We start from the raw sequence: 17158 nt of genomic DNA on the forward strand, positions 1-17158 counted from the left end.
ACAACCGTCTACACCTGCCCTAATGACCCACTGGTGTGGAACTACAGCTCCCAGCATGTCAGCTATTGGGGAATGAGGGAAGTAGTAGTTCTGCAACAGTTAGAGAAACGCTGTTTGGAAATGGTGTGAAATCAATGAATAATTGGCAGTGAATGCTGGGAGTTATAGTTCCAAACCTTCTTGAAAACTGCCAGGTGCAGATCACAGTATTTGGTTGTGCCATTATTCGATCATTAAAGGGAATTTGTCACCAATTTTTTGCCACCGAACCTAAGAGAAGCAAAAACACCATCTCCCATTGGTTGCAGTTGCTCATCAGATCATTAAGGAAGGTGAAGAGTTCTTAGAGCAGAATTATCTCTTCATGTTACAGAAAGAGAAGAAATTCGAAGTGCACCTGAAGAAACAGAGGAATGGAGACATGTGACCCAGAGAAGCAGGAGGATCGGGAGGCAGTCAGCACCCATACTGCTCAGGAACCAGTACCAGGCTCTCACGCAGGAAAACGATGAAGAAATACATCAGGATAAGACTTTGCCCACAAACAGCAACCTTGTACGCCTTCAGAGTCCTCCTGGATGGAGAAAGAAAAACGTTGTGAAGAAGAAACGGAGAGTGGTGGTCATGGGGGATTCCCTGTTGAGAGGAACAGAGGCCGCTATCTGCAGACCGGATATAACTTCAAGAGAAATGTGCTGTCTTCCAGGTGCAAAAATTAAAGATGTGTCTGACAGGATATCAGGACTCCAGACCTACAGATGACTACCCATTCCTGCTACTACATGTGGGGACAAATGACACCGCAAGAAACGACCTGGAAACCATCTGCAGAGACTTTGAAGACTTAGGCAATAAAGTGAAAGAACTGGGAGCGCAGGTGGTCTTCTCTTCCATCCTCCCAGTGGATGGCCATGGAACAAGGAGGTGGAATAAGATTCTGCAGGTGAACAACTGGCTACGTCGATGGTGCCGTCAGCAACGATTTGGATTTATGGATCACGGATTGAATTACCTTTACGATGGACTACTTGCTAGAGATGGGGTGCACCTTACAAAGACTGAAAAACATGTATTTGGAAGTCGCCTTGCTACACTTGTAAGGAGAGCTTTAAACTAGAACAACATGGGAAGGGAAGCAAAAGACCAGAAAAAGCCATACACCTGACAAATGCTATTGAGAACTCTGCTATTAGAAGTGGAAAGGAAGAACAAAGACGAAAGAATCTAATTAATAAAAATATTGGAGAAAGAGAAACCAATCACAAACTAAAATGTTTCTATACTAATGCACAAAGCATGGGCAACAAACAAGGAGAATTGGAACTACTAACACAGGAAAAGAAATATGATGTCATTGGAATCACTGAAACTTGGTGGGATGATACACATGATTGGAATACAAGACTAGAAGGATGCAACTTATTTGCAAGAAACAGACTTGATAAACGAGGAGGGGGTGTCGCATTGTATGTTAGAAACGCGTATATCTGCACAGAGATTGAAGCTTCAGAGACTAGGAGTTCTGTGGAAACTGTTTGGGTAAGAATACAAGGACAGAACAATGGAAAGGACACCATTGTAGGCATTTACTACAGGCCACCTGTGCAAGCCGAAGATATAGATGAACTCTTTATGCATCAATTGGCCAAGTTGTCCAAAAAATATGACATAGTTGTCATGGGAGATTTCAACTATCCAGACATTTGTTGGGAATCTCTCTCAGGCAAAACTAACAGGTCAAGGAAATTCTTATCCTCTCTTGCTGACAACTTTATCTTCCAAAAGGTAGGGGAGAAAACAAGGGGAACTGCTACCTTGGATCTAATCCTTATAAACAGGGAGGAAATGGTTGAGGAGGTAAAAGTGGCTGGGACCCTAGGAGGTAGCGACCATGCTATTTTAGAATTTTGGATAACTAGAGGAGGAAGACCTGTGAAGACTCAGACGTCAAGGTTAGATTTCAGAAAGGCATATTTTAAGGGATTCAGAAAGAGAATTGGAGGGATCCAATGGCTGGATATCCTTAAAGACAAAAATGTCCAGGAAGGATGGGAAATTTTGAAAAATGAAATTCTCAACGCACAATTGTTAACAATTCCGAAAAGAGGGAAGAATAGGAAGCATTTAAGGAAGCCAGGATGGATGAACACAGAACTTAAGCACATACCAAAAAGGAAGAAAAAAATGTTTATAAAATGGAAAGAGGGAGGCATATCTAAAGAAGAATATAATGCTGTCTGCAGAACCTGCAGGGCACAAATCAGATTACTAAAGCTGACAATGAATTGAGGTTTGCAAGAGATGTTAAAAGCAATAATAAAGGATTTTGGGGATATGTCAAAAGTAAAAGAAAAGTCAAAGATGCTATAGGATTTTTACAGGATGAAAATGATGAAATGGTAAGACAGGATGTTGAGAAGGCCGAACTTTTAAATTCCTATTTTGCATCTGTTTTCTCTCAGAAAGGAAATGTGACATCAACTGTTCTTCACTGTCCTATTAAGGGAATAGAAGAATCCAGGATATCTATAAACAGAAATATAGTGAGGAAACACTTAGCTAACATAAATGAATTCAAGTCTCCAGGTCCAGATGAATTACACCCCAGAGTACTGAAGGAGATAGCAGAAGAAATTTTTGAACCCCTCTCCATAATCTTTGAAAATTCTTGGAGAACAGGAGAAGTCCCAGAAGACTGGAGAAGAGCAAATGTTGTTCCTATCTTCAAAAAGGGGAAGAAGGTGGACCCAGGCAACTATAGGCCGGTGAGTCTGACTTCTATACCAGGAAAGATCTTTGAGCAAATTATTAAACAACATGTATGTCAGTAGCTGGATAAGAATGAAGTGATTAAACAGAGTCAGCATGGGTTTGTAACTAATAAGTCATGTCAGACTAACTTAATTTCCTTCTATGACGGAATCACTGATTGGGTGGATCAAGGAAATGCTGTAGATATAGTATATCTTGACTTCAGAAAAGCATTTGACAAAGTATCTCATACAATCCTTATTGAAAAAATGACTAAGTATGGAATGGACAAGGCAACTGTTAGGTGGATTCATAACTGGCTTAGTGATCGGACCCAAAGAGTGGTCGTAAATGGCTGCACATCCAGCTGGAAGAATGTCTCAAGTGGGGTACCACAGGGCTCTGTCCTGGGCCCTGTATTGTTCAACATCTTTATCAACGATTTAGATGAAGGAATTGAGAGTAAACTGATTAAATTTGCTGATGACACAAAGCTAGGAGGGATAGCTAATACTAGAGAAGAGAGAGAGGATTCAAAAAGATATAAATAAACTGGAGAAGTGGGCAGCAACTAACAGAATGGTTTTTAACAGGGAAAAATGCAAAGTACTACATCTGGGCAATAAAAATGAAAAAAGCATATACAGAATGGGAGGAATAGGGCTAAGCAACAGCACATGTGAAAAAGACTTGGGTATACTAATAGATCACAGACTGAATATGAGTCAACAGTGTGATTCAGCAGCAAAAAAGGCAAATGCAATTCTAGGATGTATTAACAGAAGCATACAGTCTAGATCACGTGAAGTCATTATTTCCCTCTACTCCTCTTTGGTCAGACCTCATCTGGAATATTGTGTCCAGTTTTGGGCACCACATTTTAAAAAAGACATCAACAAACTGGAGCAAGTTCAGAAAAGAGCGACCAGAATGGTGACCGGTCTGCAAACCCTGTCTTATGAGGAAAGGTTGCAGGATTTGGGAATATTTAGTTTGCAAAAGAGAAGACTGAGAGGAGACTTAATAGCTGTCTACAAATATCTAAAGGGCTGTCACATTGTAGAAGGATCAACTTTATTCTCATTTGCACAAGGAAAGACTAGAAGCAATGGGATGAAACTGAATGGGAGGAGACACAGATTAGATATTAGAAAAAACTTTTTGACAGTGAGGGTGATCAATGAGTGGAACAGGCTGCCACGAGAAGTGGTGAGTCCTCCTTCAATGGATGTCTTCAAACAGAGGCTGGACAGACATCTGACTGGGATGATTTAGCGAATCCTGCATTGAGCAGGGGGTTGGACCAGATGGCCCAGGAGGTCCCTTCCAACTCTGCGATTCTATGATTCATTGCAGGTCCCCCATGGGAATATTAAACAGCCAGTAACCCCAGTTACACAGTGAGATCCCCTTCTTTTTGCAGTTATAACGGGGCCTATATTTACAGGCATAGAAATTCTAAAGGGGGTCTCTGAGGGTAGCACATAATGTGTATTTTATCATAGTTATCTAAAGGCTACAGCCATGTTCATGAATCTGCATTTATACATGTCCATAGAGTTTACATACTGAATCTATAGAGTTCTATGCAAATGTTCCTACAAGCAGCAGTGTACCCGAACGAGTGGGTTTAGGATGCAAAATCCCCATTAACCTTAATGAGGTTGCCCACTTTGACCAGACATTTAAAAATGACCTAAAAGTGTACAGGGAAGTAATAGTGACAGTACCACAGTTGGCTGCTTCATCAAGACAATCACATTCCTTATGATCACAGGCATCTGTGCATTACATGAGCGAATCATAGAGTTCAATGTCAATGCAGGCAAAATAAGCGTAAACCAAACATCCCCCCATGTACCAAACATTCTTCCTTGTACCAAACATCCCCTCGTGTACCAAACACCCATCCTTGTATCAAACATCCCCCCGTGTACCAAACATCCCTCCTTGTACCAAACATCCCTCCGTGTAACAAACATCCCCCCGTGTAACAAACATCCCTCCATGTACCAAACATCCCCCGTGTACCAAACACCCATCTTTGTACCAAACATCCCTCCTTGTACCAAACATCCCCCCGTGTACAAAACATCCCCCGTATACCAAACATCCCTCCTTGTACCAAACATCCCTCCGTGTACCAAACATCCCTCAGTGTACAAAACATCCCTCCTTGTACCAAACATCCCCCCATGTACAAAACATCCCCCGTGTACCAAACATCCCTCCTTGTACCAAACATCCCTCCTTGTACCAAACATCCCTCCGTGTACCAAACATCCCCCCGTGTACAAAACATCCCTCCTTGTACCAAACATCCCTCCTTGTACCAAACATCCCTCCTTGTACCAAACATCCCTCCATGTACCAAACATCCCCCATGTACCAAACATCCATTCGTGTAACAAACATCCCCCCGTGTACCAAACATCCCTCCGTGTACCAAACATCCCCCCATGTACCAAACACCCATCCTTGTACCAAACATCCCTCCTTGTACCAAACATTCCCCCGTGTACCAAACATCCCCCCATGTACAAAACATCCCCCGTGTACCAAACATCCCTCCTTGTACCAAACATCCCTCCTTGTACCAAACATCCCTCCGTGTACCAAACATCCCCCCGTGTACAAAACATCCCTCCTTGTACCAAACATCCCTCCTTGTACCAAACATCCCTCCTTGTACCAAACATCCCTCCATGTACCAAACATCCCCCATGTACCAAACATCCATTCGTGTAACAAACATCCCCCCGTGTACCAAACATCCCTCCGTGTACCAAACATCCCCCCATGTACCAAACACCCATCCTTGTACCAAACATCCCTCCTTGTACCAAACATTCCCCCGTGTACCAAACATCCCCCCGTGTACCAAACATCCCTCCTTGTACCAAACACCCCTCCTTGTACCAAACATCCCTCCGTGTACCAAACATCCCCCGTGTACCAAACATCCCCCCGTGTACCAAACATCCCTCCGTGTACCAAACATCCCCCCGTGTAACAAACATCCCCCGTGTACCAAACATCCCCCCGTGTACCAAACATCCCCCCGTGTACCAAACACCCATCCTTGTACCAAACATCCCTCCTTGTACCAAACATCCCTCCTTGTACCAAACATCCCCCCGTGTACCAAACATCCCCCCGTGTACCAAACATCCCCACGTGTACCAAACATCCCCACGTGTACCAAACATCCCTCCTTGTACCAAACATCCCTCCTTGTACCAAACATCCCCCCGTGTACCAAACATCCCCCCGTGTACCAAACACCCCTCCTACCAAACATCCCTCCGTGTACCAAACATCCCCCGTGTACCAAACATCCCCCCGTGTACCAAACATCCCCCCGTGTACCAAACATCCCCCCCGTGTACCAAACATCCCCCCGTGTACCAAACATCCCCCCGTGTACTAAACACCCATCCTTGTACCAAACATCCCTCCATGTACCAAACATCCATCCGTGTACCAAACATCCCTCCTTGTACCAAACATCCCCCGTGTACCAAACATCCCCCAGTGTACCAAACATCCCTCCGTGTACCAAACATCCCCCCGTGTACCAAACATCCCTCCTTGTACCAAACATCCCTTCGTGTACCAAACATCCCTCCATGTACCAAACATCCATCCGTGTAACAAACATCCCCCCGTGTACCAAACATCCCTCTGTGTACCAAACATCCATCCGTGTACCAAACACCCATCCTTGTACCAAACATCACTCCTTGTACCAAACATCCCCCCATGTACCAAACATCCCCCGTGTACCAAACATCCCTCCTTGTACCAAACATCCCTCCATGTACCAAACATCCCTCCGTGTACCAAACATCCATCCGTGTAACAAAAATCCCCCCGTGTACCAAACATCCATCCGTGTAACAAACATCCCCCCGTGTACCAAACACCCATCCTTGTACCAAACATCCCTGTGTACCAAACATCCCCATGTACCAAACATCCCCCCGTGTACCAAACATCCCTCCGTGTAACAAACATCCCCCCGTGTACCAAACATCCCCCCGCGAACCAAACATCCCTCCTTGTACCAAACATCCCTCCTTGTACCAAACATCCCTCCGTGTACCAAACATCCCTCCGTGTACCAAACATCCCCCCGTGTACCAAACATCCCCCCATGTACCAAACAGCCCTCCTTGTACCAAACATCCCTCCGTGTACCAAACATCCCCCCGTGTACCAAACATCCCCCCGTGTACCAAACAACCATCCGTGTACCAAACATCCCTCCTTGTACCAAACATCCCCCGTGTACCAAACATCCATCCGTGTATCATACATCCCTCCTTGTACCAAACATCCCCTGTGTACCAAACATCCCCTGTGTACCAAACATCCCCCCGTGTACCAAACATCCCTTCTGTACCAAACATCCCTCCGTGGACCAAACATCCCCCCGTGTACCAAACATCCCCCCGTGTACCAAACATCCCCCTTGTACCAAACATCCCTCCGTGTACCAAACATCCCCCCGTGTACCAAACATCCCTCCGTGTACCAAACATCCATCCATGTAACAAACATCCCCCCGTGTACCAAACATCCCTCCGTGTACCAAACATCCATCCGTGTAACAAACATCCCCTCGTGTACCAAACACCCATCCTTGTACCAAACATCCCTCCTTGTACCAAACATCCCCCCGTGTACCAAACATCCCCCGTGTACCAAACATCCCTCCTTGTACCAAACATCCCTCCTTGTACCAAACATCCCTCAGTGTACCAAACATCCCTCAGTGTACCAAACATCCCCCCATGTACCAAACATCCCCCCGTGTACCAAACATCCCCCCGTTTACCAAACATCCCTCCTTGTACCAAACATCCCTCCTTGTACCAAACATCCCTCCGTGTACCAAACATCCCTCCGTGTACCAAACATTCCTCCTTGTACCAAACATCACTCCGTGTACCAAACATCACTCCGTGTACCAAACATCCCCCCATGTACCAAACACACATCCTTGTACCAAACATCCCTCCTTGTACCAAACATCCCTCCTTGTACCAAACTTCCCCCCATGTACCAAATATCCCCCCGTGTACCAAATATCCCCCCGTGTACCAAACATCCCTCCTTGTACCAAACATCCTTCCTTGTACCAAACATCCCTCTGTGTACCAAACATCCATCCGTGTAACAAACATCTCCACGTGTACCAAACACCCATCCTTGTACCAAACATCCCTCCTTGTACCAAACATCCCCCTGTGTACCAAACATCCCCCGTGTACCAAACATCCCTCCTTGTACCAAACATCCCTCCGTGTACCAAACATCCCTCCCTGTACCAAACATCCATCCGTGTAACAAACATCCCCCGTGTACCAAACATCCCTCCGTGTACCAAACATCCATCCGTGTAACATACATCCCCCCGTGTACCAAACACCCATCCTTGTACCAAACATCCCTGTGTACCAAACATCCCCATGTACCAAACATCCCCCCGTGTACCAAACATCCCCCCGTGTACAAAACATCCCTCCGTGTACCAAACATCCCCCCGTGTACCAAACATCCCCCCGCGAACTAAACATCCCTCCGTGTACCAAACATCCCCCCGTGTACCAAACATCCCCCCGTGTACCAAACATCCCTCCTTGTACCAAACATCCCCCCGTGTACCAAACATCCCCCCGTGTACCAAACATCCCCACGTGTACCAAACATCCCCACGTGTACCAAACATCCCTCCTTGTACCAAACATCCCTCCTTGTACCAAACATCCCCCCGTGTACCAAACATCCCCCCGTGTACCAAACATCCCCCCGTGTACCAAACACCCCTCCTTGTACCAAACACCCCTCCGTGTACCAAACATCCCCCGTGTACCAAACATCCCCCCGTGTACCAAACATCCCCCCATGTACCAAACATCCCCCCCGTGTACCAAACATCCCCCCGTGTACCAAACATCCCCCCGTGTACTAAACACCCATCCTTGTACCAAACATCCCTCCGTGTACCAAACATCCATCCGTGTACCAAACATCCCTCCTTGTACCAAACATCCCCCGTGTACCAAACATCCCCCCGTGTACCAAACATCCCTCCGTGTACCAAACATCCCCCCGTGTACCAAACATCCCTCCTTGTACCAAACATCCCTTCGTGTACCAAACATCCCTCCATGTACCAAACATCCATCCGTGTAACAAACATCCCCCCGTGTACCAAACATCCCTCTGTGTACCAAACATCCATCTGTGTACCAAACACCCATCCTTGTACCAAACATCACTCCTCGTACCAAACATCCCCCCGTGTACCAAACATCCCCCGTGTACCAAACATCCCTCCTTGTACCAAACATCCCTCCGTGTACCAAACATCCCTCCGTGTACCAAACATCCATCCGTGTAACAAACATCCCCCCGTGTACCAAACATCCATCCGTGTAACAAACATCCCCCCGTGTACCAAACACCCATCCTTGTACCAAACATCCCTGTGTACCAAACATCCCCATGTACCAAACATCCCCCCGTGTACAAAACATCCCTCCGTGTAACAAACATCCCCCCGTGTACCAAACATCCCCCCGCGAACCAAACATCCCTCCTTGTACCAAACATCCCTCCGTGTACCAAACATCCCTCCGTGTACCAAACATCCCCCCGTGTACCAAACATCCCCCCATGTACCAAACAGCCCTCCTTGTACCAAACATCCCTCCGTGTACCAAACATCCCCCCGTGTACCAACCATCCCCCCGTGTACCAAACAACCATCCGTGTACCAAACATCCCTCCTTGTACCAAACATCCCCCGTGTACCAAACATCCATCCGTGTATCAAACATCCCTCCTTGTACCAAACATCCCCTGTGTACCAAACATCCCCTGTGTACCAAACATCCCCCCGTGTACCAAACATCCCTTCTGTACCAAACATCCCTCCGTGGACCAAACATCCCCCCGTGTACCAAACATCCCCCCGTGTACCAAACATCCCCCTTGTACCAAACATCCCTCCGTGTACCAAACATCCCCCCGTGTACCAAACATCCCTCCGTGTACCAAACATCCATCCATGTAACAAACATCCCCCCGTGTACCAAACATCCCTCCGTGTACCAAACATCCATCCGTGTAACAAACATCCCCTCGTGTACCAAACACCCATCCTTGTACCAAACATCCCTCCTTGTACCAAACATCCCCCCGTGTACCAAACATCCCCCGTGTACCAAACATCCCTCCTTGTACCAAACATCCCTCCTTGTACCAAACATCCCTCAGTGTACCAAACATCCCTCAGTGTACCAAACATCCCTCAGTGTACCAAACATCCCCCCATGTACCAAACATCCCCCCGTGTACCAAACATCCCCCGGTTTACCAAACATCCCTCCTTGTACCAAACATCCCTCCTTGTACCAAACATCCCTCCGTGTACCAAACATCCCTCCGTGTACCAAACATTCCTCCTTGTACCAAACATCCCTCCGTGTACCAAACATCCCTCCGTGTACCAAACATCCCCCCCTGTACCAAACATCACTCCGTGTACCAAACATCACTCCGTGTACCAAACATCCCCCCATGTACCAAACACACATCCTTGTACCAAACATCCCTCCTTGTACCAAACATCCCTCCTTGTACCAAACTTCCCCCCGTGTACCAAATATCCCCCCGTGTACCAAACATCCCTCCTTGTACCAAATATCCTTCCTTGTACCAAACATCCCTCTGTGTACCAAACATCCATCCGTGTAACAAACATCTCCACGTGTACCAAACACCCATCCTTGTACCAAACATCCCTCCTTGTACCAAACATCCCCCGTGTACCAAACATCCCTCCTTGTACCAAACATCCCTCCGTGTACCAAACATCCCTCCCTGTACCAAACATCCATCCGTGTAACAAACATCCCCCGTGTACCAAACATCCCTCCGTGTACCAAACATCCATCCGTGTAACATACATCCCCCCGTGTACCAAACACCCATCCTTGTACCAAACATCCCTGTGTACCAAACATCCCCATGTACCAAACATCCCCCGTGTACCAAACATCCCCCCGTGTACCAAACATCCGTCCGTGTACCAAACATCCCCCCGTGTACCAAACATCCCCCCGCGAACTAAACATCCCTCCGTGTACGAAACATCCCCCCGTGTACCAAACATCCCTTCTGTACCAAACATCCCTCCGTGGACCAAACATCCCCCCGTGTACCAAACATCCCCCCGTGTACCAAACATCCCCCCGTGTACCAAACATCCCTCCGTGTACCAAACATCCCCCCGTGTACCAAACATCCCCCCGTGTACCAAACATCCCCCCGCGAACTAAACATCCCTCCGTGTACCAAACATCCCCCCTTGTACCAAACATCCCTCCGTGTACCAAACATCCCCCCATGTACCAAACATCCCTCCGTGTACCAAACATCCATCCATGTAACAAACATCCCCCCGTGTACCAAACATCCCTCCGTGTACCAAACATCCCCCCGTGTACCAAACATCCCCCCGTGTACCAAACATCCCTCCGTGTACCAAACATCCATCCGTGTAACAAACATCCCCCCGTGTACCAAACACCCATCCTTGTACCAAACATCCCTCCTTGTACCAAACAGCCCCCCGTGTACCAAACATCCCCCCGTGTACCAAACATCCCTCCTTGTACCAAACATCCCTCCTTGTACCAAACATCCCTCCGTGTACCAAACATCCCTCCGTGTACCAAACATCCCCCATGTACCAAACATCCCTCCTTGTACCAAACATCCCTCCTTGTACCAAACATCCTCCCGTGTACCAAACATCCCTCCTTGTACCAAACATCCCTCCATGTACCAAACATCCCTCCGTGTACCAAACATCCCCCCGTGTACCAAACATCCCCCCGTTTACCAAACATCCCTCCTTGTACTAAACATCCCTCCGTGTACCAAACATCCCTCCTTGTACCAAACATCCCTCCGTGTACCAAACATCCCTCCGTGTACCAAACATCCCTCCGTGTACCAAACATCCCCCCCTGTACCAAACATCACTCCGTGTACCAAACATCACTCCGTGTACCAAACATCCCCCCGTGTACCAAACACCCATCCTTGTACCAAACATCCCTCCTTGTACCAAACATCCCTCCTTGTACCAAACTTCCCCCCGTGTACCAAACATCCCCCCGTGTACCAAACATCCCCCCGTGTACCAAACATCCCTCCTTGTACCAAACATCCTTCCTTGTACCAAACATCCCTCCGTGTACCAAACATCCCTCCGTGTACCAAACATCCCTCCATGTACCAAACATCCCCCCATGTACCAAACACCCATCCTTGTACCAAACATCCCTCCTTGTACCAAACATCCCTCCTTGTACCAAACATCCCCCCGTGTACCAAACATTCCTCCTTGTACCAAACATCCCTCCGTGTACCAAACATCCCTCCGTGTACCAAACATCCCCACCTGTACCAAACATCACTCCGTGTACCAAACATCACTCCGTGTACCAAACATCCCCCCGTGTACCAAACACCCATCCTTGTACCAAACATGCCTCCTTGTACCAATCATCCCTCCTTGTACCAAACTTCCCCCCATGTACCCAACATCCCCCCGTGTACCAAATATTCCCCCGTGTACCAAACATCCCTCCTTGTACCAAACATCCTTCCTTGTACCAAACATCCCTCTGTGTTCCAAACATCCATCCGTGTAACAAACATCTCCACGTGTACCAAACACCCATCCTTGTACCAAACATCCCTCCTTGTACCAAACATCCCCCCGTGTACCAAACATCCCCCGTGTACCAAACATCCCTCCTTGTACCAAACATCCTTCCGTGTACCAAACATCCCTCCGTGTACCAAACATCCATCCGTGTAACAAACATCCCCCCGTGTACCAAACATCCCTCCGTGTACCAAACATCCATCCGTGTAACAAACATCCCCCCGTGTACCAAACACCCATCCTTGTACCAAACATCCCTGTGTACCAAACATCCCCATGTACCAAACATCCCCCCGTGTACCAAACATCCCTCCGTGTACCAAACATCCCCCCGTGTACCAAACATCCCCCCACGAACCAAACATCCCTCCTTGTACCAAACATCCCTCCTTGCACCAAACATCCCTCTGTGTACCCAACATCCCCCCGTGTACCAAACATCCCCCCGTGTACCAAACAGCCCTCCTTGTACCAAACATCCCTCCTTGTACCAAACATCCCTCCGTGTACCAAACATCCCCCCGTGTACCAAACATCCCTCCGTGTACCAAATATCCCTCCTTGTACCAAACATCCCCCGTGTACCAAACATCCATCCGTGTATCAAACATCCCTCCTTGTACCAAACATCCCCCGTGTACCAAACATCCCCCCGTGTACCAAACATCCCTTCTGTACCAAACATCCCTCCGTGGACCAAACATCCCCCCGTGTACCAACATCCCCCCGTGTACCAAACATCCCCCCTTGTACCAAACATCCCTCCGTGTACCAAACATCCCCCCGTGTACCAAACATCCCTCCGTGTACCAAACATCCATCCATGTAACAAACATCCCCCCGTGTACCAAACATCCCTCCGTGTAACAAACATCCCCCCGTGTACCAAACATCCCCCCGTGTACCAAACATCCTCCCGTGTACCAAACATCCCTCCTTGTACCAAACATCCCTCCTTGTACCAAACATCCCTCCTTGTACCAAACATCCTCCCGTGTACCAAACATCCCTCCTTGTACCAAACATCCCTCCGTGTACCAAACATCCCTCCGTGTACCAAACATCCCCCCGTGTACCAAACATCCCCCCGTGTACCAAACATCCCCCCGTTTACCAAACATCCCTCCGTGTACCAAACATCCCCCCGTTTACCAAACATCCCTCTTTGTACCAAACATCCCTCCGTGTACCAAACATCCCTCCGTGTACCAAACATTCCTCCTTGTACCAAACATCCCTCCATGTACCAAACATCCCTCCGTGTACCAAACATCCCCCCTGTACCAAACATCACTCCGTGTACCAAACATCACTCCGTGTACCAAACATCCCCCCGTGTACCAAACACCCATCCTTGTACCAAACATCCCTCCGTGTACCAAACATCCCCCCGTGTACCAAACATCCCCCCGTGTACCAAATATCCCCCCGTTTACCAAACATCCCTCCTTGTACCAAACATCCTTCCTTGTACCAAACATCCCTCCGTTTACCAAACATCCCTCCATGTACCAAACATCCCTCCATGTACCAAACATCCCTCCATGTACCAAACACCCATCCTTGTACCAAACATCCCTCCTTGTACCAAACATCCCTCCTTGTACCAAACATCCCCCCGTGTACCAAACATCCCTCCTTGTACCAAACATCACCCCCGTATACCAAATATCCCTCCTTATACCAAACATCCCTCCTTGTACCAAACATCCCTCCGTGTACCAAACATCCCTCCGTGTACCAAACATCCCTCCGTGTACCAAACATCCCCCCTGTACCAAACATCCCCCCCTGTACCAAACATCACTCCGTGTACCAAACATCCCCCCGTGTACCAAACACCCATCCTTGTACCAAACATCCCCCTGTGTACCAAACATCCCCCCGTGTACCAAACATCCCCCCGTGTACCAAACATCCCTCCGTGTACCAAACATCCCCCCTGTACCAAACATCACTCCGTGTACCAAACATCACTCCGTGTACCAAACATCCCCCCGTGTACCAAACACCCATCCTTGTACCAAACATCCCTCCGTGTACCAAACATCCCCCCGTGTACCAAACATCCCCCCGTGTACCAAATATCCCCCCGTTTACCAAACATCCCTCCTTGTACCAAACATCCTTCCTTGTACCAAACATCCCTCCGTTTACCAAACATCCCTCCATGTACCAAACATCCCTCCATGTACCAAACATCCCTCCATGTACCAAACACCCATCCTTGTACCAAACATCCCTCCTTGTACCAAACATCCCTCCTTGTACCAAACATCCCCCCGTGTACCAAACATCCCTCCTTGTACCAAACATCACCCCCATATACCAAATATCCCTCCTTATACCAAACATCCCTCCTTGTACCAAACATCCCTCCGTGTACCAAACATCCCTCCGTGTACCAAACATCCCTCCGTGTACCAAACATCCCCCCTGTACCAAACATCCCCCCCTGTACCAAACATCACTCCGTGTACCAAACATCCCCCCGTGTACCAAACACCCATCCTTGTACCAAACATCCCCCTGTGTACCAAACATCCCCCCGTGTACCAAACATCCCCCCGTGTACCAAACATCCCCCGTGTACCAAACATCCCTCCGTGTACCAAACATCCCCCTATGTACCAAACATCCCCCTATGTACCAAACAGCCCCCGTGTACCAAACATCCCTCCTTGTACCAAACACCCATCCTTGTACCAAACATCCCTCCTTGTATCAAACATCCCCCCGTGTACCAAACATCCCCCCGTGTACCAAACATCCCTCCGTGTACCAAACATCCCCCTATGTACCAAACATCCCCCTATGTACCAAACATCCCCCGTGTACCAAACATCCCTCCTTGTACCAAACACCCATCCTTGTACCAAACATCCCTCCTTGTATCAAACATCCCCCCATGTACCAAACATCCCCCTATGTACCAAACATCCCCCCGTGTTCCAAACATCCCTCCTTGTTCCAAACATCCCCCCGTGTACCAAACATCCCCCCCATGTACCAAACATCCCCCTATGTACCAAACATCCCCCCGTGTTCCAAACATCCCTCCTTGTACCAAACATCCCTCCTTGTACCAAACATCCCCCCGTGTTCCAAACATCCCTCCTTGTACCAAACATCCCCCCGCTGACCTACGTACAGTATGTGGGGGTCCAGTGCCAGCTTCCTGTCAGTATTCATTCTCCATTAACAGGACCTGTTGGCTCTCCTGACATGTCTGTGTGATTACTTGCAATTCTGGAGCATCTCTTCTATGACTGCATTATGACGTTCCTCTGTTATTCCTCTTGAAAATGTATAACAGTAAATTGTTACTATTCCTGCTTAGGGAGCGTTTCCCTGCACAGCGACGCCGTCCAAGCAGTGCTGTGTCAGACTATATAGATACACACTATTCACAAAGGAATAATAATGCCCGGCTTATTAATATCAATAACAGAAGAACAGCAGCATGGAGATTAAAAAAAAAAGATATTTCCAAGTTCTGATATTATGATGAGTTAAGTGCTTTCTGCAGTCAGGAGACTGGACTCTTCCTCAGTCAATGGGAGACAAAGTAACAGCTGAGATTATTCGTGTTTGGAGCAGACATCTCTGTAGTTTGATCCCAGCTCCATCCGTCACACTCGGACCCTGTGCACACAGAGTTTTCTAAGGCGGACAAAAATGGGTTTTCTAGTGGAAACCGCTTAAGGAAATGCTCCTTCTTTGTGGAGTTTTCAAAGAAGTTTTTCCATTTCATGAATTGGTTTTAAAGAGTTTTGGAGAGTTTTTTTCCTGAAGTGTTTCTTTTCTTTGCGGCGTTTTGATTGGACGGTGCCTTTTTTGGAGAATTCTCCATCAATAGTTGCATCACGAAAGTGGCGTGCACTTTGTTTTCTCCCACCAGACATTTTTCACCACCTGAAGACGCAAAACAAACACCCAACATACGACTACCAAAGGAGTCTTATGATAGAAATGAATAAGAAAAGTCTTTCCAGTATCTCTGGTGCGATATTTCAGGCGTTCTTTGTTGCGAACCTCCCTCCAAAAACCTCTGTGTGCACAGACCCTTACACCACCAGCACTAGGAGACCCCAGTAAATCTCTCCGCAGGGTGCAGACCTTCGGATAACCTGTAGTTGATACTTTTGTATCTGTAGTAAGATGATGAGATACAATGAAGGAAAAGTAAGACAAGCTACAAACAGTAATGAGGTTTATTGTGGCGGTATAGGTGGGGACGGCTGTACAGGGGCAGAGGGGGGCTTTACATATGGCAGTGTGGAGCTGTAGTGGCGAGGAGACGCTCTTATCATTCTCCTCCAGCTGCGCTCATTGACATCTCCATCTTACCCACTCCTGTGGTTTGTGGATGGAGCCAGAGATGAGTGACAGTACAGAAGCCCGAGATCCGGCCATGGGCTCCGCTGCTCTCCGCAGTCCACCTCTCCGGGGCGGGGGGGACAGCGAGAACATTAGTCTTTATATACAGAGTCCTTTTCTCCAAGTGTGCAGAGTCCATAACATCCTCAGTCTTCTTTCTCTTACGCCTCTTCAGCCGTCGCATCGATTCCAGCATATGTGAAATTCTCAAATAAAGCCATGTTCACATAGGCCTGAAAGAGACGAATATGAGATGCGATGGGGTCACCGCGCTCC

General features: G+C 47.9%; 1 protein-coding gene across 1 annotated transcript in view; it reads right to left on the reverse strand.

Moving 5' to 3' along the window:
• Positions 1 to 16698: 16698 nt before the first annotated feature.
• The window catches only part of TIE1 (tyrosine kinase with immunoglobulin like and EGF like domains 1), a 32463-nt gene continuing 32003 nt past the window's right edge, over positions 16699 to 17158 (reverse strand). Inside the window, exon 23 of the mRNA XM_073544530.1 lies at positions 16699 to 17115. Within this exon, the coding sequence (XP_073400631.1) occupies positions 17044 to 17115 (72 nt within the window). The 3' untranslated portion in view covers positions 16699 to 17043. The remainder of the gene's footprint in view (positions 17116 to 17158) is intronic.

Source organism: Dendrobates tinctorius, unplaced genomic scaffold, assembly GCF_039654945.1.
Source record: "Dendrobates tinctorius isolate UK_male_01 unplaced genomic scaffold, ASM3965494v1 ptg000138l, whole genome shotgun sequence".
NCBI lineage: Eukaryota > Metazoa > Chordata > Amphibia > Anura > Dendrobatidae > Dendrobates > Dendrobates tinctorius.